Source organism: Canis lupus, chromosome 22, assembly GCF_011100685.1.
Source record: "Canis lupus familiaris isolate Mischka breed German Shepherd chromosome 22, alternate assembly UU_Cfam_GSD_1.0, whole genome shotgun sequence".
Lineage (NCBI taxonomy): Eukaryota > Metazoa > Chordata > Mammalia > Carnivora > Canidae > Canis > Canis lupus.
In genome coordinates, this window is record NC_049243.1 from 50520347 (window position 1) to 50547634 (window position 27288).

At 40.0% G+C, this 27288-nt stretch overlaps 2 protein-coding genes and 1 long non-coding RNA gene across 5 annotated transcripts in view; 1 reads left to right on the forward strand and 2 right to left on the reverse strand.

The window, feature by feature from the left end:
- LOC119865226 overlaps positions 1 to 1476 on the reverse strand; it is a 67955-nt gene extending 66479 nt beyond the window's left edge. Inside the window, exon 1 of the long non-coding RNA XR_005376530.1 lies at positions 1410 to 1476. This is a non-coding gene — a long non-coding RNA (uncharacterized LOC119865226). The remainder of the gene's footprint in view (positions 1 to 1409) is intronic.
- Positions 1 to 27288, forward strand: part of PCCA (propionyl-CoA carboxylase subunit alpha) — a 462758-nt gene that overhangs the window by 392596 nt on the left and 42874 nt on the right. The gene's annotated exons all lie outside the window — the stretch shown is intronic.
- Positions 5237 to 26299, reverse strand: LOC102152275 (malate dehydrogenase, mitochondrial-like). The gene is made up of 2 exons (XM_038570155.1): positions 26197 to 26299; positions 5237 to 6463 (listed from the first exon to the last, which is right to left on the reverse strand). The coding sequence occupies exons 1-2, from the start codon at positions 26297 to 26299 to the stop codon at positions 5331 to 5333; spliced, it is 1236 nt and encodes a 411-aa protein (XP_038426083.1). The 3' UTR covers positions 5237 to 5330.

The following is a 27288-nucleotide window of genomic DNA, read 5'->3' on the forward strand; positions in this document are numbered from 1 at the left end:
GTTTACCATCAGAGTGCCTTAGAAACAGCTTTATTGTGTGATCCAGTTATTGCTATAACTGCTATTAAGTACAAGTATTTTAGCTTAGGCGCTATGCCATAGATGGGGTAGCTTAAACAGCAGACATTAATTTCTCACAGTTCTAGTGGTTGCTGAGTTCAGGGTCAAGCAGATTTGACTCCTGGTGAGGGTCTTCCTCCTAGCTGGTAACTCTATCTTCACATGGCAAAGAGAAAATTCTGGTCTTCTTATCTTTTACTTTTTATTTCTTTAAAAGCTTTTATTTTAATTCCAGTTAACTAACATACAGTGTTACATTAGTTTCAGGTGTACCATATAGTAATTGGTCTTTCTTCCTTTTTATAAACACTAATCCCATCACGAAAGCCTTATTATTCCCTTGACCTCATCTAAACCTAACTGCCTCCCAAAGGACCCACAACCAAATAACATTATACTGGGGATTATTAGAGCTTCAACATAGGGATTTAGGAAGGGACACAAACATATAATCCATAACATACACTTGGTTGGTGAGTTACATATCCCAGAATTTTTCCAAGATATATATGCCTATCTCAGATTGTAAGTTGTCTGAGTTTTGTTTTATGTGCATGTTTTTGGTGCAGCTGTGAGTTTGTGTACATCAGATAGTATAAGCTCAAGAAGAAATGAAAGAGGTCCAGTGTTTTACTGAACCAGAATTACTTACTTGAACTATGCTTTGCAATAAGGATGAATATTTCATTATTGCTTTTAAGAATGTAGAAGTTACCAGTTTATTCCAAAGTTTTGTTTTGTAATCATTGTTTATGTTTAATTTTTAAAGTACTATTATTTTTTAAATACTATAATATTAAGTCAAACATATCTCACCAAGACTAATTTTTTTTCTTGTGAAAACAATACATATTGCCCCAAAGCGAAAATAAGCATAGAGTACAATAAACAGCTCCTTCGTAGCTGCGCTTTTGGCATTTACCCAAGGACTCTTGAGGAACTATCAAATTATATGTCTTTGAAGCTTAGCCAGATCTCTTAATGAAACCAAATCATGCTGAAGTTCTTAAAGCTAATTTAAATCTCAAATTGTACATTTTAAATTAAGTTTTTATTGATAATAAATATACTTTATTTCTTATTAGCCTTGAAAGCTTGAGTGATAATATCAGTAGAATAAACATGTTTTACAAAGATTTACCATTAAGATGCTATTAATATGACCCTTGATACACCAGCACAATTAGATTTCAAAGTAAGCGTTTACGGAGTAACAGCGATTAATGACAACCATCGAAAACAATTTTGAACTCCATCAGTTTAACTCAGGAGGGTAAACTTAATATGATAATTCATCTAGTTGAATTGTATCAGCTTAGCAGGAAAGTATGTAAATATGTGACCCTTACCTAGTTTCTAAATGGCTGCTGTGCTGATAGATTTATCAGTTCCATTAAAGAACTTTGGGGAACTTTGGAATTTCAGCAATTGTTCCCCTGGAAGCTGAGAACCCAACCTGATCTCATACTGGGACCATTCTGGTCTGCATATTTCCATAATTTGCCTTTGCTACTAATATGACAGCAAGACACAAATAACTGTTTCTAATAATATCAGATGGAGTTGTGGAGGACAGCATTTTAATGTAGTAAAAGACCTCCCCGTGGGGTTGTTATTGCTACTATAGAACAGCAGCTACACAGTTGCAACTGTAGTCTCTTAATTGATTCGTTTAATTAGCAAGAGCTGAAGCTTAGGCTGTATCTTGTCATCTGATATCATAGGATCCAAAATCTGCATTATTCATATTTATAGATAGATGTATAAACATCATCAAAAAGTTCTCTTTCTTCTGAAAACTCACATATGGATATTGAATTTTGATAGAGTAAACTCCTATTTGTTTGAACTCCAAATAATTGGAAAATGAAAGGAACTATGTTTGTTATTGTTCTTCTGAGTCAGTACTCTTGAGAAGTAAATGATGTCATATAGTTTTGGGTTATTATTGTCTTCCAAAAATAAACTTCCAGGGAACTTGTTCAGTCTTGTATACCTTACAGATTCGTAAGCAGCCCTTCTATTTACATCGTGTCTGGCTCCTCTAATCTCCATCCGCCGTCTCTCCCTTCTGTAGCCCATTCCTTTCCCTGTATTAATAAGGTTTGAGGAGTAAACGACGGCTTATTGGGATTTCTGGCATGGTCATCCGTGTCCCAGCCTGCCTTTGCAGTCATCCTGAGTGCTGCTGCTTTAGGCTTTCCATGTGTGCCCACCCCTTGACTGAATTGCCTCTATGGGATTTGCTCACCCCACCTACCTGTGCTGGTCTCGGTTTCCTTGGATGGGGAAAACTGGCGTAAAATCCTACAGCCTTCGGCAGAGACCCACTTCCACCCCATCCACGCAGGGCTTTATCCCCACTTGGGGCATGTTCTCTTTATTCCTGATCCTTTTCCTGTCCAGCCATAGACATCAGGATGAAAGCCACAGAGCAGACATTTTGTGGAAGAGTGATGAGTCTTTCTGTTTTTGTTTTTGTTTTTAGAAAGGGAGAGACAGAGACAGGGAGAGGGGAAATGGGAGAGAAATGATCCTAAGCAGGTTCTACCCCCCAGTGCAGAGCCCAATATAGGACTTGATCTCACAACCCTACGACCATGACCTAAACTGAAGTCAAGAGTCCAGCCTTAACCCCCTGAGTCACTCAGGCACCCCCAAGTATTTCTGTTCTTTAGATACATTTTATAATACTAAGAAAAAGTAATTTTATAGCATTCTGTCTTGCCTTTCCCCCACATAATGCGAAATTTCAACCAAAATGTCACTAAAATAAGATTTTAGGAAATGGGCTTTAAATGCTTTCCTACTCTTGAACATTGTTTTTTGGTAACATGTTCTATGTACCATGTAACCAACCCAAGAACAAACTTTTGGGAGGTAACTGAGTTTACTTTTCTAGCCTTTTGAAATTGGCATTTTGTATATCATATGAAACTGCAATTATTAATATCCCATTATGTGATGCATTTTGAACAAAACATTTAAAGAAATCACAGACTGCCTGCTGTACTATGTGCTAGGAAGTGTCCTGGATGAATGTGATTTGGTCTCTGCCCTTAAACAGTGTACTGGGTCCAGGTGACACAGACTGGTCTCATGAGTACATGGTAAGTGTGAGATGGGTTATGTATAGGGCAAGGAGATAGCAGAGGAAATTATAGATTAGTTTATTTCTTCTTCTGATACAAAACCCAAGACCATATGTTCAGAAGCTGTGCTCCGTGACGATAGTAGAGAAACAAAGGAAATAAAATAAATGGAGGTACAGAGGCTTGTGGGTGACCAGATGTTTAAAGAAGAGTAGGTTGCCTAGTGAGGGTAGCAAGCCAGTGGCCAAGGTCTGTGTTGAAGGTGAAACTGGAATAGTGGGAGCTGGATGATGCAGAGCCATGCCAGGGAGATTGGACCCTATTCTCTAGACTTTGAAGGATTTGAAAGAAGAGAGGTGTGATTTGTTTTATGTTGATTTTAAAGAGAACTTGTGGGAACAAACGAAGAGGGTGCACTTGAGAGACTCCTTGAGGACCCAGGGTCCAGTGATATGTGTTAGACAGATTCAAAGATGATTCTGAGATTTCCAGATGTGATAACTAAGTTACCCAAAGGAGAAAAACAGGAAGAGGAGAAGAATTATACCAGAGAAAAGGTGGGATAGGTAATGACTTAGATTTTTGACTGTTTTCAGTTTGAAATACCAGGGAGACATCTCTGATGTCAGGGACATTTCTAGTCTGGAGATCAGGAAAAAGATTAAGGATGAGCATGTTATTTGGCACTTGGTCAACATGCAGAGATGAGATCTGAGGCTTGCAGTAGCTGAGATTGTCCATGGGGATGGGATGGTGAAGAAGAGAAAAGGCCCAGATCAGACCCCTGGGAAAGTCCACATCTGAGGAGGAGGCTCTGAGTCTCTATAATATCATTGTTAAAATGGCATTACCTATTGTCCAAATAATTTATATTATATGTGGCTATTAGAAGTTAACTTAATGTAACCTCAGTCATGATTTCACATTATCCTAGGGTATCACTAATTATTTCAAAGTGTCTCAAAATCCTGCTGCCATCTGCCAGAGATCCTTAAAATAAAATTAATTTTAATAAATAACATCATGTCTTACATTTGTATGATGCTTTAGGGTTTTAGAATGCTTATTTGAATCTATTCACTTTCTGAAACAAGGCATATAGCAGCTTAGACTTCGTTGTAAAAATAAGGCACACAGCACTCTGAAATGTCAATGATAAATATTTGCAATTATTGAGTTACATGTTCACAAGAAATTTCCAGAAACCACTCCCAAGATGTTCATGGATGTTGAGGTAGGCTGCTAAATAAAGCTTGATTCTCTGAGTCTGAATCTCCTACATGCCAACTTTGTGAATTTGACCAAGTTACTTAACCTCCCTGGTCCTCAGTATTTTTTTTTTATCAGCAGAACATCTACTTCTATAGAAGTTGTGAGGGTTTAATAAGAAAGTGTTTATAAAATGCCAAAGAATAATAGGTACTTGACATATAGTAGCTTGACATATAGTACAGCACCCCCCAAAAAATATTTAATATTTAATACACTTTCCCTTTGCTTCATTTTGCCCTGTGGGGTTTATTTTTCTCCTTTTGCTTGCTTGCCTGGAGACCTGTTGTCATCTGAGATTGTACTCTCCATTGAGATCATACTGGGTGCTCAGTTTGCAGAAAAATTCAGAAGGAAAATATTTCTCTTTTATTTGAAAAGTCTAATTATTGTTCTTAGGTTTATGACCATTAACCTCTCACAGTTCATGTACTAATATAAAGCATGTATTTAATCCTTCAGATACTTGTGAAGGTTTGTGGCCTTTAGATGCTTAAGAACATTCACTTCCTTCAAGAGTGAGGATGTTTACCACGAACAGTCGTGACTAGGGAAATCCAGAGTTTGGAAGACAAAATACTTCTCATACATCATTATTTTACGACAGTGCTCAGGGGCTTTCTTCCTTAGACTGGCCCCACGTGGAAGGGCTGCTATTTTAGGTAGGCTCTTGAAGGCCACTGTAGTATAGTGCAATATACTGCTGATTCTGTTTTTTTTTTTTTTTTTTTTTTGAAAATGGAAGCCTGCTTTTATTGATGCACACATTGACGGACTTGCGATTGGAAGGGGTGGTGACGTTAACATGACTGGTGGTTAACGCAACGGAAACATGAGGGCAGGAGATGGCTTTGCAGGGACATGATGCCTTCATAAGTTAGGGAAACGGACTGCTAGCTGGCTGCCCTTTCATTTCATGTTCTTCACAAACTCCTCTCCCTTTTTGATGGAGGCCTTCAGCTCGGGGATGGCTTCTGCTATCATCTTCTCTTCAGAAGGGGAGATCTTGCCAATGCCTAGATTCTTCTCGATGCCCTTTTTCCCCAGCAGTAATGGTGTGGAGAAATAGGCACAGTCTGCTTCCTGGGATTTAACAAAGGAACATTCGACAACTCCTTCCTTCCCATTCATTGCATCCACAAGGGAGAAGACAAACCGAGCTCCAGCGTATGCCATGGACAGGGTGGCAGAGCCTGCTCCAGCTTTGGCCTTCACCACCTCCGTGCCGGCCTCCTGAATCCGCCCAGTGACGGCTGTCAGCTGGTCCTGGGGAAGGTCCACCTTGGGAGTGCACTGAGATATCAGGGGGATGATGGTCTTCCCGGCATGACCGCCAATGACAGGAACATTGACTCGCGCGGGATCCAAACCCTTTAGTTCTGCAATGAAAGTGTTGGCCCTGACAATGTCCAGGGTCGTCACCCCGAAGATTTTATTGGGGTCGTAAGCTCCGTGTTTCTTGAAAACCTCTGTTGCAATTGGGATGGTGGAGTTGACCGGATTTGAAATGACGCAGATCATGGCCTCGGGGCAATGCTGGGCGCAGGCAGCAGTCAGGGTGGCCACAATTGAGGCATTGGTGTTGAACAGGTCATTCCGTGTCATGCCTGGTTTTCTTGGGACTCCAGCTGGAATAACCACCACATCGCAGCCTTTGAGGCAATCCGGCAGCTGCTCAGGTCCAAGGTAGCCTTTCACGGTTGCTCTGGTCTCGATGTGGCTCAGATCTGCGGCCACTCCGGGTGTATGAGCAATATCGTAGAGGGTCAGGCGGCTCACTAAGGGGCTGTTCTTGAGAAGCAGTGCAAGGGGCTGCCCAATTCCTCCGGAAGCCCCAAGCACAGCTACTTTAGCATTGTTCTGGGCCGAGGTGCTGAAGCTGCGGTGGAGAGCGGCGCCGGCAGGGCGGGCGAGGGCGGAGAGCGTGGTTGGTTGGAGTGGGCAGGGAGCCCTGATTCTGTTTTTATAAATTATTTGGTTGCTATTTAACTTATGGTAAGAATGATTCACAAATGGCAGCTCTTTTCTTCTAGAATCAATGACTGTCAGGGGTTGTCAAACTTGAGCATGTGTAAGCATCACCAGCAAAGCTTGCTAAAAATGCAAATTCCTGGCTTCTTTCTCAACAAGGCTTATTCCCTACATACCAGGTGATACTGACAGATCTGCATTTGGAGAGATCAGTTTAAAATACACGAGGACTTGGGCAGCCTGGTGGCTCAGCGGTTTAGCACCACCTTCGATCCAGGGTGTGATCCTGGAGACCTGGGATCAAGTCCCATGTCGGGCTCCCTGCATGGAGCCTGCTTCTCCCTCTCTCTCTGCCTGTGTCTCTGCCCACCCCACCCCCCGTGTCTTTCATGAATGAATAAATAAAATATTTTTTAAATAAAATAAAATACACCAGAACTGATATGTCATATCAGATAAAGGACTAGTATCCAAGATCTATAAAGAACTTATCAAACTCAACACCCAAGAAGCAATCCAATCATGAAATGGGCAGAAGACATGAACCGAAATTTCTCCAAAGAAGACATACACATGGCCAACAAGCACATGAGGAAATGTTCCACATCACTTGCCATCAGGGAAATACAAATCAAAACCACAATGAGATACCACCTCACACCAGTGAAAATGGTGAAAATTAACAAGACAGGAAACAACAAATGTTGGAGAGGATGTGGAGAAAAGGGAACCCTCTTGCACTGTTGGTGGGAATGTGAACTGGTGCAGCCCCTCTGGAAAACTGTGTGGAGGTTCCTCAAAGAGTTAAAAATAGAGCTACCCTTCAACCCAGCAATTGCACTACTGGATATTTACCCTAAAGATACAGATGCAGTGAAAAGCCAAGACATCTGCACCCCAGTGTTCACAGCAGTAATGAAAGGAGCCAAACTGTGGAAGGAGCCATGATGTCCTTCAACAGATGAATGGATAAAGATGGTATGGTCTATATATACAATGGAATATTACTCAGCCATCAGAAAGGACAAATACCCACCATTTGCTTCAACATGGATGGAACTAGAGGGCATTATGCTGAGTGAAATAAGTCAGTAGGAGAAGGACAGTCATCAGATGGTTTCACTCATATGGAATATAAGAAATAGTGAAGGGATTATAAGGGAAAAGAGGGGAACTGAGTGGGGAAAATTAGGGAGGGAGACAAACCTTGAGAGTCTCCCAACTCTGGGAAACAAACAAAGGGTTGCGGAAGAGGAGGTGGGCGAGGGGTTGAGGTAACTGGGTGATGGGCACTGAGGAGGGCACATGATGAGATGAGCACTGGCTGTTATACTATATGTTGACAAATTGAACTTTTAAAAATGTAAAAAAATAAATGTATCCATTTCTGGGAAAAATAAAGATGTGAAAGGACAAAAATAATACAATACAATACACCACACCACACCACACCACACCACACCACACCACACCACACCAGGACTGGGGCGCCTGGGTGGCTTTGTTAGTTAAGCACCTGCCTTCAGCTCAGGTCATGATCCCAGAGTCCTGGGATTGAGCTTCCCCACTGCTCATCAGGAAGTCTGCTTCTCTCCCTTGCTCATGCTCTCTCAGTCTCTGTCAAATAAATAAATAAAATCTAAAATATAATATGCCAGGATTAGGATTTAAATATATTTTTTGACTTTTTTTATTTTTTTATTTCTTGACATTTAATGGTAGAATTAGTTTCTAGTTTAGGAAATGAATACCCAAAACACATTAGATTACTGGTGTTATGAGTCAAGCATAAGAGCAATGTTCCTGATGTTTCTTATTGTAATTAGAGGGTAGGACAAACATTTGATTATTTGGATTGATTAGTGTATACATTCATAATTATTTATTTATTTATTTTTTAAATTTTTTCATAATAATTTTTTTTAACCAGGAAGGGACGATAGGACCTGAAGTATAATTAAATCTATAGTATCAGCTATATCTCTTAAGTTTTATACCCATTGGACAGTTTGTTTGTTTGTTTTAAATAAGCCCTGCATGGAGTCCAAGTTGGGGCTTGATCATGACCCTGAGATCAAGACTCAGATGCTTAACCGACTGAGCCACCCAGGCACCCCAGACAGTGATCATTTTTATTTTTGGCTTAGAATGAGGTTTTCAACCTTGGCAGTAATGACATTTAGAACCAGATAATTCTTGCTATAAGAGACTGTGCTGTGCTTTATGAGATGTTTAGCAACACCTCTCCAGATAGAGCAACCCAACTGTCTCCAGACATTGCCAAATGGCCCTGGGGGTGGAAAGAGAGCAAAATCACCATACACACCCCGGTTGAGAATCACTGGCTTAAACTACATGTAATAACAATTGAAGTTCCAGAGTTTTCTTTCCCATTTCACTATAATGTTGTAGAAATTAAATCTCTAGAACAGATGAGATACTCTTCAGTGGCCTAAAGCTTACAAAATCTTACACACATTTTGACCTATTCAAATGGCTTTATGCAGAGAAAATGACAACACACTTCAGCTAACCTCATATTCCATTTGTTTTCATGACCTTTTTAAATGTTAGCTGTGGGAATGGTACAAGGGTTAGACCCTTCTAGTCTTCCAAGTATTGGATCATCACCTAGATCTGCTATGGATGGCTATTCATGGAAATTCTAGTTTGCATAATTGCATTCTATGTGGGTCCTTTTTAAACTATTTACCAATAACAGTTTCCTGAAGGACTCATGTGCTGAGTCAGCAGGGAACAGGTACAGGTCATATCTTATCTCAGAAGCTGTGGCTCCTCCTTTGGTCCTCCATTTTGTAGAAGTCTTGTAATCTTCCCACTGAGAGATGTTACGTAGAATGTTTTATAGCACCACCTCACAATGGCTGCTGCAAAGAGTAGTTTTTGTTCTCTTCTGGCTAGCATTTAATTGCAGAGCTCTTTAATATCTGTGGCACTTTCCCCGCCACGTATGGGCAGTACATGGCAGAGTGCCCGGTAAGACATGTGAGCATCAAATAGTAGCCAGCATGTCAGGTGTGTGTTTCTGAGGCTTCCCCTAGCTGGCGTACATTTTGTATGGTATAAATTCTCAAGATTGTGGGGGACAGCAAAGATAATTACTAAGGTATCAGTGTTAATTACCCTAGGTAATTACCAGGCATCAGGGGACACATGAAACTATGAAGTGCCCTTGTTTGCAATAGAACCCCTGCCTCATTTAAGGGCAGGGAAATGATTAGTGCATAAGTTTTAGCAGCCACCCTGATTGTATGCTGTCTCTCAGAGCTCACCCAGCCCTTTCCTTTTTTTTTTTTTTTTTTTAAGATTTTATTTATTCATGAGAGACACAGAGAGAGAGAGAGGCAGAGACACAGGCAGAGGGAGAAGCAGGCTCCATTCAGGGAGCCTGATGCAGGACTTGATCATGGCACTCTAGAATCATGCCCTGAACCAAAGGCAGATGCTCAACCTCTGAGCCACCCAGGCATCCCATCACTCAACTCTTTCCTATCTTAGCTGTTCAGTAAACCAGACCAAGGAGACAATGCTCCTTCAGTGCATACAATGCTCCCAACACTTTACACTGATACCTCATTCAGTTCCCACTACTGTTTGAGACCATTGGCAGAACCCCTATTTTACAGATGAGGTCATGCCTCCATTGTAATATTATGGACATTAAGTGATTTGCTCAGATTGGCTCCTATACTAAAGGCAGTAATAGGGGATTCAAACCCAGATCTGCTGACAGACCTGGCTTCCTTCACAGTTGCTTCTGAGTTGTTAGGATTTAGGTCTTCTAGTGGCCCTTTACACATGCTAATTACTTCTGACTGCCTGGTAGAGAGCAGCTAGCTTTGGTGGGAGCAGGGCCTGGAGGTAGGGACATACTAACCCTCCTCTTCTGGGTTTGAACTTAGAGACCAGCCATTTAATGGGGTAGAGTGCTAAAGGTTCAGATTCCTGGGCTTCCTCATGTGAGTTATTTTGTATCCAGGGAGGGAATTTTTTTTTTAAAGATAATATTTACCAGGTAATCATTCCAGATATTAAAAATAGATTAAAATTACAATTTTTTTTGTTTTTTTTTTTTACAATTTGATTTAAAGTCTTTCAGTTAGAATGTGAGAAAACCTTAGCTATTATTTAGGGTGAGTAGGTTGTTAAAGTGTGTTGTGAAAGACTAATTGTTCTTATCCAAGTATTTAACCCCTCTCCACTCTTCACTTCCTTATGCAACCAAAGTGTAATCCCCCTTGAAGGATTTTATGAATACCTTGGGTAGTTTTTGAAATCGAAGTTCCTGATGGTATTTGTGTAGGTATTGTAAGTCTAGATTAGTAGTACTCAACCCTGGGCAGTTTTGCTTCTCAAGGGATGCTTGGCAATGTCTGGAGACATTTTGGCTGTTACAAGTAGTGGGCTGCTACTGGAATCCACTGGGTGGATTTCCTAAAACTTCTTGCAAGCATCATCAGGGATATTTCTGAACATCCTCCAGTAAACAAGACCGCTCCTTACAAGAGAATTATCCAACCTAAAATGTCAGTGGTGCGGAGGTTGAGAGTCTGAGTCTAGAGAATAATTATGGACGGGCACAAAAGTACCTGTTCCATCTCCTTAACCTTTCACAAAGCTCTCTGATGCTCTGCAAACTTAGGTGTCCTCTGGATAAATAGTCCACAGCTGTCCCACCTTATTCATTCATCACACCTTACCCAGCCTTAATTTGTAAATTGAAGGAACTGCTGGTATCTTGATCATATTAAGAAAGAACTGGGCCCCATGTCCATATATGTCACATGTATTGTTTTGCTGTCTTGCCCTCACTTGATGATTCTGTGTGTGCATTTTTGTCTTCACAGACTTTCAACCAACATGTCATTCCTCTAAATAAGATTTCCTCTTAATCAGTGTCTGCAATTATGATCCAAAGGACTTTGATATTGTTTTTTGTATTCTTGATTGTATCTACATTTCATTTCAAAAAAACAAATGTTTTACATTTCAAGCTTGTCCATCAGCGATTTCTTGTTGAATGATCTCTGTTAATGCCATAGCTACTCAGAGTAAAAGATCAATTAGATGTTGTGGTATCAATTTATCAATTTGTTGAAGATAAACCTATATAAATACATGCTGTGTGCTCCATGTGTGCACACAGCATGTGTAAGGTTTCCATAGAGCCTGTGTCTTCCTCACAGCAGCTCTTGTGATTTGAAGGCAGGGCTGCAAGCAGGTGAGAGTGGGGCCCAGGCGGGAGCTTCCTGGCCTTGCACCTCAAGTGACCTTGCACCGTGTGGCCTGCATTCTGGCCTTCAGTGATTCTGCAGATTTGCTCTTGCCTTTGCAGGGTGTTCTGAAATGTACCTGCAGGTTTTTAATTTATGGAGGTAATGAGTGTCAACACCAAGGTTAATGCCATTGAAGGAATTACTTATACTTCTAATGAGGAGGGAGCACCCCACAACACACAGGGCTACTGGAAAAGCACCAGGGTTTGTCAGGAGGCAAAAAGGAGCTACGGGGAAAGCATGGTTGGGAGCCTTTATTGGGGTTTCCACAGGAAGGCAGAGTAGGGCAGGGTAAATGACTTAAGACTGCTAGTTTGAATGTCAGTGTGGGCTTGGGACGTCAGCCTGAGGTCTCTGTCTGATACCTGGTCCTAGGCTGATAGAGGGCTGGGAAATAATGGCTTGGTATGTAAGCTAGATAAAAGGAGTACTTAGCTTGCATATGAAAGGCATATTCCCAAGGTCTTCCCTATCTTTGGGTGCGGGGTGGTTTAGCCAGCCCTGGGAGAGGCTGGATCTCCTCAGGTCTATAAGGCCTCCAAGAGGTCATGTGTATAAGGAATAGGAGGGGGGGAAAAACACCACTAATTAAATGCACAAAGAACTTGGAAATAATCAGGTCCAAAGGAACTGACATAACAGTAACTAAACCCACAAGACTGACATCTAATCCAGAATATGAGTAATTTTTTTTTCTCAGAAAGATTTGGTCATGGGAATATTAAGAATATTTATTAAGAATATTTCTCCCATGACCAAATCTTCAAGTCTGTCCTCTGGAACATCAGCTGAATGATGATATCAGAATAATTAGGAAGGCTGGTTAGAATTTTTTTTTTAAGATTTTATTTATTTATTTGAAAGAGACAGTGAGAGCATGAGCAGGAGGAGGGGGAGAGGCAGAGGTAGAGGAAGAAGCAGACTCCCTCCTGAGCAGGGAGCCTGATGTGGGCTCCATCCCAGGACACAGAATCATTACCTGAGTCGAAGGCAGATGCTTAACCCACTGAGCCACCCAGCACCCCTAGGCAGAATTATTTCAAAACTAGGCTGGGTTATCAGGACAAAGAGAGACCTAGAGTACCTATGTTATGCTAAAGTCTGGCAAATCACTTCTGAATTCCAGCAAGAACACTCTTCAGTGTCCCCCTCTTTGTCTTCTCTGCCTCAGTGCTGCTGCTGATCCTCCCACCAGGGCTCAAGCAGTTACCAGTTTGCAGCTACTGAAACTGTAGTCATGGACTCGAACTCTAGAACCATAGTCTTGCTTCCCTTAGGCTGACACACAGATCACTTTGCTGGGAATTGTGAGTGTCCCCAAACTCTTAGGTGATGCACTTTCACAGATGGTTAGTTGTAGCACTTCTGTGTGGAGTTTTATACACGCAGCTCTCAGAAGTTCCCAAGAATTTTCCATGTCTTAGGTAAGCAGCTCTCTCACCCCACCAGGGAGTACATAGAAAAAATATTGCAAGGAAAGAACCCTTGAAAGGTCTCATTTTAGCCCCAGTAATGCTTTAAACTGATTATGTGACCTTCCTAAACCTCTGTTTTCTTTGTTGTAAAATGAAAGGTTGGGGTTCGTGACCCCTGAGGTCTTCCCCAGCACTGGCTTGCTCTGAGAATGATTACATTTGTCACAATATGGGGTTTGCTTCACTACAGTAGCAAAACATCACACATGCAACTTATTATCATTGTCTTTTGATTTTCTTGAGTTTTTCAGCCTCATTTGGGGAAACCTCAGTAGCTGCTCGCACAATGATACTGTGTCCTGTCACATAATTTCAGGGGACAGTACATTGTGCTGGCACAGACTCAGTGCTCATAATCAAGATTATATGTTCTGCTTCCTGTGACTTTTTTGTGGCTTCTGGGGAAAAAATGCAGATGCTTTTCAATTATTCTGAGGGAATTTTGATTAACCCCCTGGGTAGACTTCTTTGTACCACCTGCCATGGAGAAGCAAGTTTTATTGAACAGAAGGTATAGAATTGAATTGCTCATATTTGTTTTCTTTCTGGTGCCTATAGCGTTATTTCAAACTAAAGCATTTTAATAAATATTTAATAAATATCTGTATAAAATAGGTTGAAACTGTTAGAAACTAAAGCTCTTTTGTTCTTCAATTTCAAATGCAAATAAGCTAATTGACTTTTAAGTAGAATCTTCAAATTAGAGGCTCATTTTTCCTTTACGTATGTACAAAGTAGTTATTTTTGACTGAGATAGTGTCCTGCTTACTTCATAATTCCAAGTATTAGCCCTTGGAAACAATTGTTTAGGTTTTTTGCAGTGTCACTATTTTTGTGTTTCTTGTAGCTATTTTGCATGTTTACTACTTCTCTTTGCATTCCCATTTTTACCTTTTGCCTCTGGTCAGAAGATGTCAAGTTCTCCATTCATAGAGCATTTTAAATGGCTGACTGTCAGGCCTTTTAAAAAAAGTTTTATTGAAGGGCACCTGGCTGGCTCACTTGGTAGAGCATTTGATTCTTGATTTTGGGGTTGGGAGTTTGAGCCCCATGTTGGGTATGGAGTTGATGTAAAAAAAAAAAAAAGTTTTATTGGGACGCCTGGGTAGCTCAGCGGTTGAGCATCTGCCTTTGCTCAGGGCCTGATCCCAAATCCTGGGATCAAGTCCCACATCAGGCTCCTTGCATGGGAGCCTGCTTCTCCTCCCTCTGCCTGTGTCTCTGCCTCTCTCTCTCTGTCTCTCATGAATAAATAAAATCTTAAAAAAACGTTTTACTGAGATATAATTCACATTCTACACAAGTTACCCATTTAATGTGTAGAATTCAGTGGTTTTTAGTGTGTTCACAGGGCTGTGCAACTCTTAGTCCATTTGAGAGCATTTCGTCACTCCAAAAAGAAGCCCCTTTCCCTTTAGGAGTTAATACCCTATTCTCCTTCAGCCCTGCCAGCCCCTGGCAGCCACTAATCTTTCTACCTGTATATGTTTGCTTATTCTGGACATTGTGTATAAACAAAACCATTTATGTGATCTTTTGTGACTGGCTTCTTTCACTTGGCATCATATTCTCAATGATTCATCTCTCTTATACCTTCAGTAGTTCATTCACTCTTTGCTGAATAACGTTCCAGTGTATGCATATATCACAGTTTGCTTATCTATTCCTCAGGATGGATGTTGAATTGTTTGTTTTTTTAGCTATTATAAATAATATCGCTGTGAACATGCCTATACATGTTTTTGTGGGACATATGTCTTCATTTTTCTTGAGTGAATATCTATAAGGGAATTTTGAGTCATATGGCAGCTCTATGTTTAAGTTCTTTTTGAGGAACTGCCAGGCTGTTTTCTGAAGCACCTGCACCATCTTACATTCCCACCAGCAATATGTGAATCATTTATTTTCTCCACATCCTTGCCAGCATGTCTCTATCGTTTTTATTATTGAGGTATAATTGACAGCACTGTGCTTGGTTCAGGGATTCGGTATTTGTATGTATTGTGAAATGATCACCGTAAGTCTAGTTAACATCCGATGTCTATATCTTTTTGATTTCTAGCCACCTAGCAGGTGTAAAGATAGGACTTGTTTTTAAATACTCTCTACGTAGGATTCCTTCTATTCTCTAGAGATCCTAATTCAAAAACAGCCCAAATGGCATATTATTGTGTTTTGTTTTTTAAAACAAACTTAACCCTAATGAAACAACAAAGCACATGCATTTTAATTATTGTGTATTTCCTATTGCATTGTTGTCTCTTCCTTCTGCAAATAAAATGTTTTTGATATTAAGCAGTTCCTTTCATTTCCCTAGGCTTTTTTTTTTTTTTTTTTTTTAATGGTAGCACATACTGTGCAGGAAGGTCATTACACTGAGAGGAAAAAAGAATAATCAGCCTTGAAGAGAAAGTTAATGCTGTTTGTATAATTTTTAAATAGGTATCTTGTAACATTTTGAGATTTAAACCAACTAATAATATTTTTTGCACATTACTGGGCAGTTTGTTTTTGTTGCCTGTGAATTGATATTTTGCTTTGGGAACTATGATAGTGAAAATATCAAGCTTCAAATACTTTGATTCCTTAGTCATTTAATTCCTTAGTCATTTAGGTAGTAATTCTGTTCTGCAGACCACCTACAAGTGTTTGTAAGGGATATAATAACTGACACTGTATTTAATTAGCACTAATATTGTGTAGAAGGAAAAACATATTAAGTATCTTTATGAGTCACTAGTTCAAAATTAGCAGAAACTAGGAAGGGAAAGTCCTTGTCTGCACTTTTATTTTGCCTAGCCATGGAAGTTTGTGACTCGTTTGTTCATTTGTTCCTTCATTCATTCATTCAACAAGTATTTGTTGGGTTCATATTATGTGCCAAATAATGTTCCACATCCTGGGGAAAAGGACTAATTGATATAGGACAGAGTATAAATCACAAATAAATATCCAGAAGCAACCAGCTAATGTATATAAATATACAACAAGCTGATGTAATAAATACGGACCTTCCTCTGTTTAGGACGGGGTTATGTGCTGATAAACACATAATCCTTGAAAATGCACTTAATACACCTAACCTTCTGAACACCATAGCTTTGTCTGTTCTATATTAAATTAGCTCAGAACGCTTACATTAACCTGCATTTGGGCAAAATCATCTAACACAAGGTTTGTTTTATAATAAAGTATTGAATATCTTATGTAATTTATTTAATGCTGTACTGAAAGTGAAAGACAGAGTGGCCATATGGGTGCAGAAGGGTTGTCAGCATATGGTTGTTTACCCCTGTGATTGTATGATGGATAGAAGCTGTGCTGCCACTGCCTTGCATCACCAGAGAGGATCATACTGCCTTGTAGTAGCCTGGGAAAGATCCAAATTCAGATTTGAAGTGTGGTTTCTACTGTATGCATATATACTTTCGAGCCATCATAAATCATATGGGACCCTTATAGGTCAGGGACTGTCTGTATAAATTCATATGCCCACAGAATCACCTTTCTTGGGTTCTCATGGCAAAACGAAGGACACCAAGGTCAGTTCTCAGTTCCCGGTTTGAGGGTCAGGGCAGGGAAGTTTAAAGGGGGAAGGTGAAAGTTCAATTCTTAAGTTTTTCCCTTTCTTCTCCCTTTTTAAAGTAAAAGCCATTTTTTGGTTTTGTGGTCTTGTCTCTTTCCACAGATGTAAAGATCTTTCTTCCTTTCTTGAATTTCTTCTGGGTTTTATAGTTATTACTTCAATTATGTATTTCCCACCTGTTTGTATATAGAAAGCAATTTACTTGTTGAGGTCCTGCATATGGGAGGTTGGGGAGGATGCAGGAAACCCCTCTATTTTCCACTTCATTTTGCTTAAACCTAAAAAACTTCTAAAACATAAAGTATTTTTAAAAAATGTAATTTGCAGAGCAATGCCTAAAGACACCTGCTCTAAAGTCAGGCAGATGCTTATTTATTGGCTGTTTGATCTTAGCCTTATTTACTTTCTCTAAACCCAGTTTACTGGTTTGTCAAATGAGAACAATAATTCCATCTATTGTGAGAATTAAGTGAGAGAATGTGCATGTACCACTTAAATAATCCTTGGCACAAAGCAGTCACTCAATAAATATAACCAGCACTGTAGAAATATATTTTACACCAAGGACTAAACATTTATTCATCTTTATGAGAGGATCCTGGGAACTTTCTGCCATGGTGGTTTCCTAAGAACAACTACTGTAGATCTAGAAACTTTAACTCAGTGTGACTTGCTCTATTTCTTCATTGTATTATGAACATTTCTGTACCACTCTGTCTTTTCCCCTGAAATATCTAACTTGTGGATGCCTCAGATAAGCTGTCAGTGGGGCAGAGCCTTCCTGCAATAGGCCTGGTAGAAAACGGAGGTGGCCTTGGTGGAGCCCAGGGGAGGAAAGATGGGGGCGAGGCAGTGAAGAGGAAGGCAGAAACTGGAGGGGATGCAGAGGCAAAGGAGAGTTTGTGCTCTTACTGAGAATGACTTAAGCTTGTTTTTAGGCTGAAGACAAGGAGCCAAAAGAGAGGAAAAAAAGAGTATGGTTGATGAAGCAGAGTCATAATTGATGAAGGAAGGAGTAAAGAATAGGCCAAGGGTTCAAGTGCAGTGTCTAGTGCCAAACAGGACTAGAGCTAAGGGGGTGGAGCTAAGGATGGGTGCAAATCGAGAAAAGTTGGTAGGGTTGTAGGCTATCTATGGAGCCCAGGGGGCTTTTTTCTTTGTAAAAATGTCCATCCATTCAGTAATAGTTATTCTGTTGACATAACAGACTTTTCTATTTCAAAAGACCAGTGTGAGCACAAATTTATTTCATCTTACACTCTTTAGAATGAAAATTCATATTATTTTTAAAGCCAGATACCTTGGGTGCTATTATATGTTTATTATCTAATGTTTTTAATAAAGAAATTAACAACAACAAAAAAAGTGACCAAATTATCCAAGTTTGACTTTATGCTACCATGATACTTGCCTTACTCAACACTCAATGTCCCTGAAGGTCAGCAAGAGAGGAATCTGCCCTAGACTGGTCTTTTCCTGCATTCATCACTTAAAAAAAAAAAAAGAAAGAAAGAAAGAAAGAAAGAACAGTGAGAACAAGCCATCTTTTACTTTTATAATTTTTAATCCATCATTAAAAGTACAACTTGCTTTATGATCTAAAGAAATATCTAAGTCTTTATATTAGGAACAAAAGTGAGCCTTTCAGGAAAAAGGGAGGAGAGCTTAATATGCATTAGCCCTTTGAAGTATTTCTAGATTTTGAAAAGCTTCCCGCCGTTCCCAGCCACATTGAGAGAGACCCAGCTGTATGTCCAGCAATGACACTGTCCTTTCTCTTATCGGCACATACCAAGCTAGAGAGTGGGCCTTTTGGGAGCTAGCCAGGCTTCTGCCATCAGTGATGTGTTACCAGGGCAGTTGGCCCATTGGGAGTTTCCCTTCTCATTATACTTCTGGGGGAAGACTCTTAAGTTAATGATTGATTTGGAAAAATAAACCATATCACCCTTTGCTCTTCTTTGGAACATTTCTTTAAAACTTGACTGTCACTGGTGGATGCAGGGAACTTTATGGAGTGAAAAGTGGAAGAATGCTGGCTGAAGTAAGGCCTATCAGTCTAGGGCTGTGAAGTAGGGGTTGCAATAGATAAGTTTGCTTTTAAAAATAAGAAGTGACATCATATCATTTGAATTCTTGCCATTTTTATTCATTTGGTTTCATTTCTTGTAACCTAGTTTTCAAATGTAGAGAAGTTGCTGAACTTTATATAGCAACTTCTTGATAAGCATGCTTTCTTGTGTGGTGGAAAGTGATGGGTTGGTGTCTCTTTTTAATGCTCTTTCTATTCATGGACATTTTTGCCAGAAGGAGTGCTTGGTGCCAGCTAGTTTCATAGATGGGGGGAAAACAATCCGGGTTTCAGTTTCACAAGAGGAAAAACAAAACCTAAGAGGAAAAGGAAACAATTCGTTAGCAGTGGACCACTGTGCAGAGGAGGATAACCTGCCTTCAAAGATTTTTGTTTCGAGCACTAATATAATGTTTAATAAATAGTTTACTTCAAAGGACCTCACTACAAGAAAGTAGGCAGCTTTCCTGCTATTCTTGTTCTCTGGTTCAATTTTACTATAAGTAGCTCATATCCGGTCCTCTGTGGTCTCAGGTGGTCATTTGTGTTTATGATACTAATGTTGAAACGCTAGGAATTGGGGCCCTATTTTAAGTCAATGGCAAGTATGCAGTGTTCTACAGGAACTGAGTGAGGCCCTCCTGAAACCCTTGACCCATCTTAAGGAAAGTGCTCAGATGCTGTAAGAGGTGTGTGTGGGATTATGTCCTCCAAAAATAGAAGACGACTAAGGAATAGAGAAACCCATCAACAGGCACCTAAAGTTTTTGATGTATTGTGAGGACGCCTGTGTTCTCATTCTAAACATCTAAACAATATGTGTGTTTAGAGTCCTTGAGATGAAAGCCGGGGGTTACAAAGATCACTGAAGATGTTTGAATTTTTTTCTTCCTGTGGATATATTTGGCATATGTAGACTTTGAGAGTCCATTATTAATATCAGTTTCTTCCAGATAGTACCAGATAATCAGGTAGACAGATGTAACTTGGAAGAAACTGATGGAACTTATAAAGCAACCATTATTTTTTTTCTACTATGAATATTAACCCAGTAGTGTATTGGGTCTGAGTGGAGCCTGGTTATATCCATTTTTAAATGGCTTTCCTGTGATTCTGGTGAATACCTCATAAAACCACTATTGTAAACTTGTTAGGTACAGTTTTGTTTTGCGTATTTTTTGTTGCCAACTGTTTGATGAAGTTAAGGACCTAGGGCCATCCTAAGAAACCCAGGCTTAAGATATTTTCATACCCGCTTATGCCTCCTATTCCTATTCCTCTCATTCTCTCTCTATTCAGAACCAAAGAGACAGCATCACTCTAAGATCCAGGAGCCAAAGCAGAGAGCTTGAGGAGTGAAGGGGGGAAAAGGGAACAAGTGGGTATCTCACCCCATTGCTTTCATGATAGTGGAAAGGTTTTTATGGATTGGACCTGTGTTTCTATATTAGCCACATTGTTCTTTAAAGCACTGGCTAGGGATCCCTGGGTGGCACAGCGGTTTAGCGCCTGCCTTTGGCCCAGGGCGTGATCCTGGAGACCCGGGATCGAATCCCACGTCGGGCTCCCTGCATGGGGCCTGCTTCTCCCTCTGCCTGTGTCTCTGCCTCTCTCTCTCTCTCTGTGTGTGTGTGACTATCATAAATAAATAAAAATTAAAAAAAAATAAATAAAGCACTGGCTAGTAGAGCCACCTCTTTTTCTCCCACTCTTTGTATTCTTGAATATTTACCCAGAATGAACTCACTGTGGCAGCTCTGATGGGGCGTGGAGGTGCATTATCAGTTCTGGTTGTTGTTTCTGAGACCCATATTGAACTTGAACACAGATAACCTTATTTCACAGCCATTTACATATCAAGTCATGTGTACCAAGCATTTCTAGGGTTTAGGTATCATATGGGTCAATTCTTTTTGAGTAATCAATTCACACCAACATTCAGCATGAGTAACTTGTAAGAGAAGTTTCTCCAAGAGAATTATATATACTATTCTTTGACTTGACCATCCCAACTCTGGAATTAATCATAAGGGATTGTTTTAGTTAGGTTCTTTTGCATGTGGGAGATTCACTCAAGTTTCTTAAACGTATTACCAGGATATGTGTACAGACACCTTTGGGAAAGGCCAATTGTCCAGGCCCTAGAGAATGCATTAACTGGAGGTTTTCTGAGCCCTGGGTAGCTCTGATCATAATGATAAGACTAATTATAAGAGCTAACATGTATTGAGTGCTCAATATATTTGAAGCTTTTTAGTTTATCTTCTCATTTAATCTTTGATGAGATAAATACTGTTATTATTCATGTTTTTGAGATGAATTAAGATGCACAGACACTAAGTAGTCTTCCCAGGGTCATGTCGCCAGAATCAGAAATCCAGCTTTACCCTTGAGGTCTCTGACAGCAAAGCTGTGATTAGAAGCCCAACAAGAGCAACTCCTGGACCCTCCTCACTCTTGTGCACCCCCACTAACATGACTGTCTCTGCAGGGGTCGGCCTGCATCCATCCATGGCTTTCACTTCTGCTGGGTACAGTTTCTGTCTTGTAACTGAGGACTACGTATGGCAGATTGACACATGCCATAGCCTCCTCAGCCATTCTCCAAATCATGCTATTCCTGGAATCTGCCTCATCCTGAGATAGAGACTCAAACTAGCCCATCTTATTGTGTCTCACCTAGATGTGTAGTGGATTACAGAGGTCCCACCAGCCCAGGGACAGGTGATAGGGCTCACATTGCCACCTAGGAAAACTTGGATGGGACAAGTACTCAGACTGAAGTCTACCATGGGAACTGATTGGACGAGTTCCCGAAAATATGTCTGTGATATTCATCACAGTGTTGTTTATATTAGCAAAATAATTAGAGACTACCAGCCTGTCCATCAACAGGGGTTTGATTAAAGAAATCAAGGCATTCCATATGGTAGAACATTAATATGCAGCCATTAAAATTAAGATTAGGTCAGTGTTTATTAACATGCAAAGATGCAATATGAACTACACTGACATGAAAAAATAAAGGTTAAAGTGATATATATATAGGACACTATTTTATTTAAAAGATGCAAACTTAGAAAGTGGAATCCAGGAATATTAATAGTTGCTTAATTTGAGTAGAATCTTCTTCATGCTCTTCTGCTAACATCTGATTTTTTTTTAAAGATTTATTTATTTATTTGAGAGAGAGAGTTTGTGTGGGAAGGAGCAGAGGGAGAGAATCTTCAGGCACACTCCCCTCTGACTGCAAAGCTGGACATGGGGCTTGATCCTGTGACCCTGAGAATGTGACCCTAGCTGAAATCAAGAGTCGGATGCTCAACCAGCTAAGGCACTCAGGAACCCCAATATCTGATTTTTTAAAAATTGTATTTATTTATTCATGAGACACACAGAGAGAGAGAGAGAGAGAGAGAGGCAGAGACACAGGCAGAGGGAGAAGCAGGCTCCATGCAAGGAGCCCGACGTGGGACTCGATCCTGGGACTCCAGGATCTTCCCCTAGGATGAAGGCAGGCGCTGAACCACTGAGCCACCCAGGGATCCCCCAATATCTGATTTTTTAATAATGAACATACATTACATATATATTCAGCAGCATATTTGCAAAACATACCAAGGCACTAATTAAAAGTAGCTAAAATGGGGATGCCTGGGTGGCTCAGTGGTTGAGTGTCTGCCTTCCACTCAGGGCGTGGTCCCCAGTCCTGGATTGAGTCAACATCAGGCTCCCCTCCAGGAGGAGCCTGCTTCTCCCTCTGCCTAGGTCTTTGCCTCTCTTTCACTTTCTCTCATGAATAAATGGATAAAATCTTTAAAAATATAGAATATTTTATAATATAAAATAACTAGCTAAAATGGAAAGTATTAATTATTAAGGAGAGAACAGAGTAAGACATAGGGGCTACCAACCAAAGAATAACTTTTACCTGTATTCTACAACAAATTAGGTAATCACACGAGGGGACTTAATAATAGAGCAGCATTATAACTCAGGAGCTGAAACAAGAAAATTATATTTCTTTAATAGGTTAACACCCCAGATTTCTGGAGGCATCTCCCCATGGATTTTTTTTTTAACTTGGAATAACTGGAAAAAACTTGAAAATCACTAAACAGTTGTTATTAAGTTCATGACTTCAATTTTATTAACTCTTAATTTACATAGAATTCTAAGAATTAGCTAATTCTAATAATTTACAGCCAGTTCTAAGAATAAGTTGATCTCTGTGTGTGTATTTAGGACAATTTTGCCAACCAATGTGAATGGTAATGCTTCAAAAAATATATTCTATTTTAGATAATTTGGGAAATGGTCGGTTAAATAATTTTTTAAGGTAACCTCTACTCCCAACATGGAGTCCATACTCATTGACTCCAAAATCAAGAGTTGCATGTTGTACCAGGTGCCCCTAAACAATGTTGCTATTGTTGTTTTTAATTTTTTTTTTTTTTTTACTTTAGAACTTCTTAGTCTTTACTAGAATTACATTCATTTTTGAATCTTCAGGAGGGAATATGGAATGCAGTAGTCTCAAATTTATTTTGACCACTGATTTTCTTTTTTTCACTGAGTACTTATTAGCTTTTCCCAGAACTCGTTTTGTAGACTTAATATAGGAGATACTGCCTTGGGAACTTTTAGTTTTTGTTTTTATTTATTTTTAAGTAATCTTTACCCCTCTGACATGGGACTTGAACTCACAATCCTAAGACCAAGAGTTGCATGCTCTTTTGAATGAGTCTGCAGGTGCCCAATGCCTTGGGACCTCTTAAACTAGGAGTTAGAAAGAAGCAGGATGGTGTAGATGACTCAGAAACAGAAATAATAGCCGAAATGCCAATGATTTGGAAGAAGACCTCCAAAAAAAAAAAAAAAAAAAAAAAAAAAAATCCTCTACAAAACTGTAATCTTAGAGGAAGGATTGTAGCATGTCACTTACTAGCATGTCTGAACTAGAATAAGCTAATGTTCTCTATATTGTACCTCTATAAAGAGTACTTATATATTTTAAAAAGGTGACCCCATGCAGTTGTTTCAAATACATAGGTAGTTTTGAAATATAGTTATTATTTAAAAAAACACACTGATTTACTTAATGATTTTATAGATTTAAAAAATACTTGTAAGAAGCAAAAACTCTCTGACTTAACATACAATATGCAAGTTAACATAAACTCTGAGTTAACAGTATGATCTGTGAAACCCAAAAGATAGATTCTCTATCTGCGCTTTGTAGAAAAAGTGTGTCTACCTCTGCCCTGGATGATCAGTTGTAGCTGGTTGATGTGCAGACTAATTTTACCTTTTTTAGTACATACACACAGGTGTGTGTATATGTGTGTACATATGTATATTCTAAAATATCGTAAAATGTCAAGTGTTTCAAATAACATTGTTAACCAAGGGTGGATAGAAATGCCAGCCAAACTTATTCATTGTATTTACTGTGTCAAGAACAAAAGGCACTGGATAATTGAGAAGACCCTTTTATTCAGGCTATTGCAAGAGAGAGAATGTTTATTAATGAGGGATGTCTTAAAGAAAAGGAAGGGCTCGGGTTGCATAGAAGCAGATACACAGGGGAGTCCTCATGAGTTTAATGGGGTTTATGAGGAGAAGAAGATGGTAAATGTTATCTAAATCGTGTGGGGAGAGTGGCTCTTTGTCCTTAGTCATTTACTGGACACGAGAGTGGGAGGGATCTGTAACCATTTCTGTTTTCTGGGAGCACAGCGCTCAGGGAAGGTTCAGCATTGTCAGTTGTCCACAAAATCAGTACTGTTAAATACAGACTAGTATATAGTTCTGGCACTGAAATGTAGTTGTTTGCTAAGGTTCTATCCAGGGCCATGTCTGGCTCTTCTTGTGTTTTGTCTTGCATCGCTTCTCTTGCCTGTATGCTAATCAGTACAGTTTGTGATGAGTCATTCTTTATTGAAATAGATGGCAATCAGGAGGACTACTATGAATTAGAACAAAAATCCACGTTTACTGTATTTTGAAAGGAAAGTAAGTGATTATGGTAAATGATTATGGAGCAATATAACTGGATTGGTTACATATCAGTTTGCCATTGATACATCACTCTGTGGGAAATCGTTTTTCCATATGTAAAATCTTCATAATAGGAATGATTGCCATAGTCCTAATTTACTTTTTGAATCAATTACAGGTTACAGCGCAGATCCCACTCAAGACATCAAGGCAGAATGTGACCCTCACACTTTAAAGGGAGATTAGTTCTTTTTAGAACATGTACAATTTGATAAATCTGTTTGAATGGCTTAAATGATAAGAGCCAATATCTGATCCTATGAACTAGGCACTCTTCTAAACATTTTTAGGTTTTACTGAGGTATGCTTCACAGACAGCGGTCTTCTGTGTAAGTTGCAATTCAGTGATTTGTAGTAAATTTATAGACTTGTGCAGCTGCTGCTACAGTTCAGTTGTCAAACATTTACTGTCACCCCAAAAGTTCCTTTCTGCCTGTTTGCAGCTGACCCCTGCCCCACTGCCAGCACCAGACAACTGCCGTGAACACTCATGTGTTCCTCACAGTGTCTTTTAAGATAGTTTACCATTACTCCCTCTCTTTTCCTGGTGAAGAAAGTGAGACAATGGGAGCACAGGGGCAGTGGATTCAAACATGAGCCCTTTTAGTCACTACACATCAGAGCCAGCATCCTGATCCCCTGAAGGGCTCATGAGAGCATAGACAGCTGGGCCCCCTTTCTTAAATCTTGGCTGGGGCCTGAAAATCAGCTCTTCTAAACAAGTTCCCATTGATGCTGCTAGTCAGGGGACCACTGGTCTACATAATCTCCAGCATTGTGAGAAATATTTTATGACGGGTCTGCTGTGTATGCTTGGTGCCGGGCATACTAACATATAGCTAATTCTAGAGGAAAGAAATACACCTTGTAAGACTAAATGCTGAACCTACCACTAACTACCACCTGAACGGTGCTGTTTTTCAATCACCTTGAAGTGCCATGGCTGCTTATTTTCCGTGTGTGTGCGCACACTCGTGTGTATTTAACCCATCATTGAGTGACTAATTCAAACGAATTAACGTCTTGTGCCTCTATTAACATTTCTGCCTTTTATTTTTTTTCATTTCTGCCTTTTAAAAAGCATATAGCTATTCACAGCAGCAAGACACAGACCTAAACTTTATCTTAACAACCCTAGTTACAGACATAAATGTCAAGAGTAATTTACCCAAATAGAAGAAAAAAATGAAGAAGGAAAAGAAAGAATGAAAAGAAAGTACTGACTCACTGCAAACAGCTGCAAAATGTTGCCCTTGGGATAGAGGTTAACTCAGTTGTGAAATAATGGCCAAAGCTCACACTCTTAATAACTTACTCTCAGCCCTCGAGAAAGTGCCTCCATTAAAGTGAGATGCGTGGCAGAAGGTGCTGCTGTTAGTGGCTGGCTCAGCAGGAGGCCTGGATGGAAAGCTCTCCATTTGTACCAACTCATTTGCATTTGTCATGCTTTTATTTCAAGTCTTCTCTCAATGTAAATATCTTGGTCTCTTTTTCTCTACCTTTTAAACTCAAAGTATTTTAGTGAATGAGCCTAAGTAAAGGTGGAGCAACTGGCTTCTTGTATGCCCCGAAAGCAGTAGAGGACTCTCAAGAGTCATGTACAACTATAATCCAAAGAACCTGGTGAAGGTCAATGGGAGGGCCCATTTCAGAAGGATTTTTGGAATGCAGTGGGAGAATTACTGAGAAGAGGTTCATTTGTACCATTGGGAGGTGGTTTGATAGGTTTCTTAGAGAAGCCAGTAATTTCCTGCCCCTGAGTAACTACTCTGATAGACTGCCCTTTTTCTAAACAGCAGAAGACAACAGACTCAGCAGGAAGGTGTTTACTGTTTCTTACAGTTGAGTGCACCAGTGAAGGGGCCCCACGGCCAGTGGGTGGGAGGCACTCTTGGCATCTCAGACCTTCAGAGGACTCCGGATGGAGTTGCCTGCACTGCCATCCAGTCTCTGTACAGAGGAGGTGCCCTGGAAGTGGTCCTTCAGTCTCCCAAGATTCCAGCACACCTTCTGAACATGAGCCCTTCCTGAGCCTTTCTGAATACACTTGGCCCCATGCCAAAGGAGACCCAGCCTGCCCTAAGGGAGCTTGGTTCTTAAGGCTGGTCCTGGCCTTGATTAAGCTCTGACCCCCAGTGATGCCACATGCCCAGTTTTCTCACACCCACAGCATGACTTGGGAAAACCTTCTTGTGGTGACTTTCAGATCTATAGAACCAAACAAAATAAAGAATGAAGTATTGATCATCTCATACACTTGGAAATTCCAGACTTCTTGGCATGAGGATATTGCTTGAATATCGCAGAATGTTAACATCCTACCATCTTTCAGGAAACCTGATGTGTTTCAGTACAGTGTCTGGTGACTACTGTTCTCTTCCTCTCTTCCTACTCCCCACTTACTTGC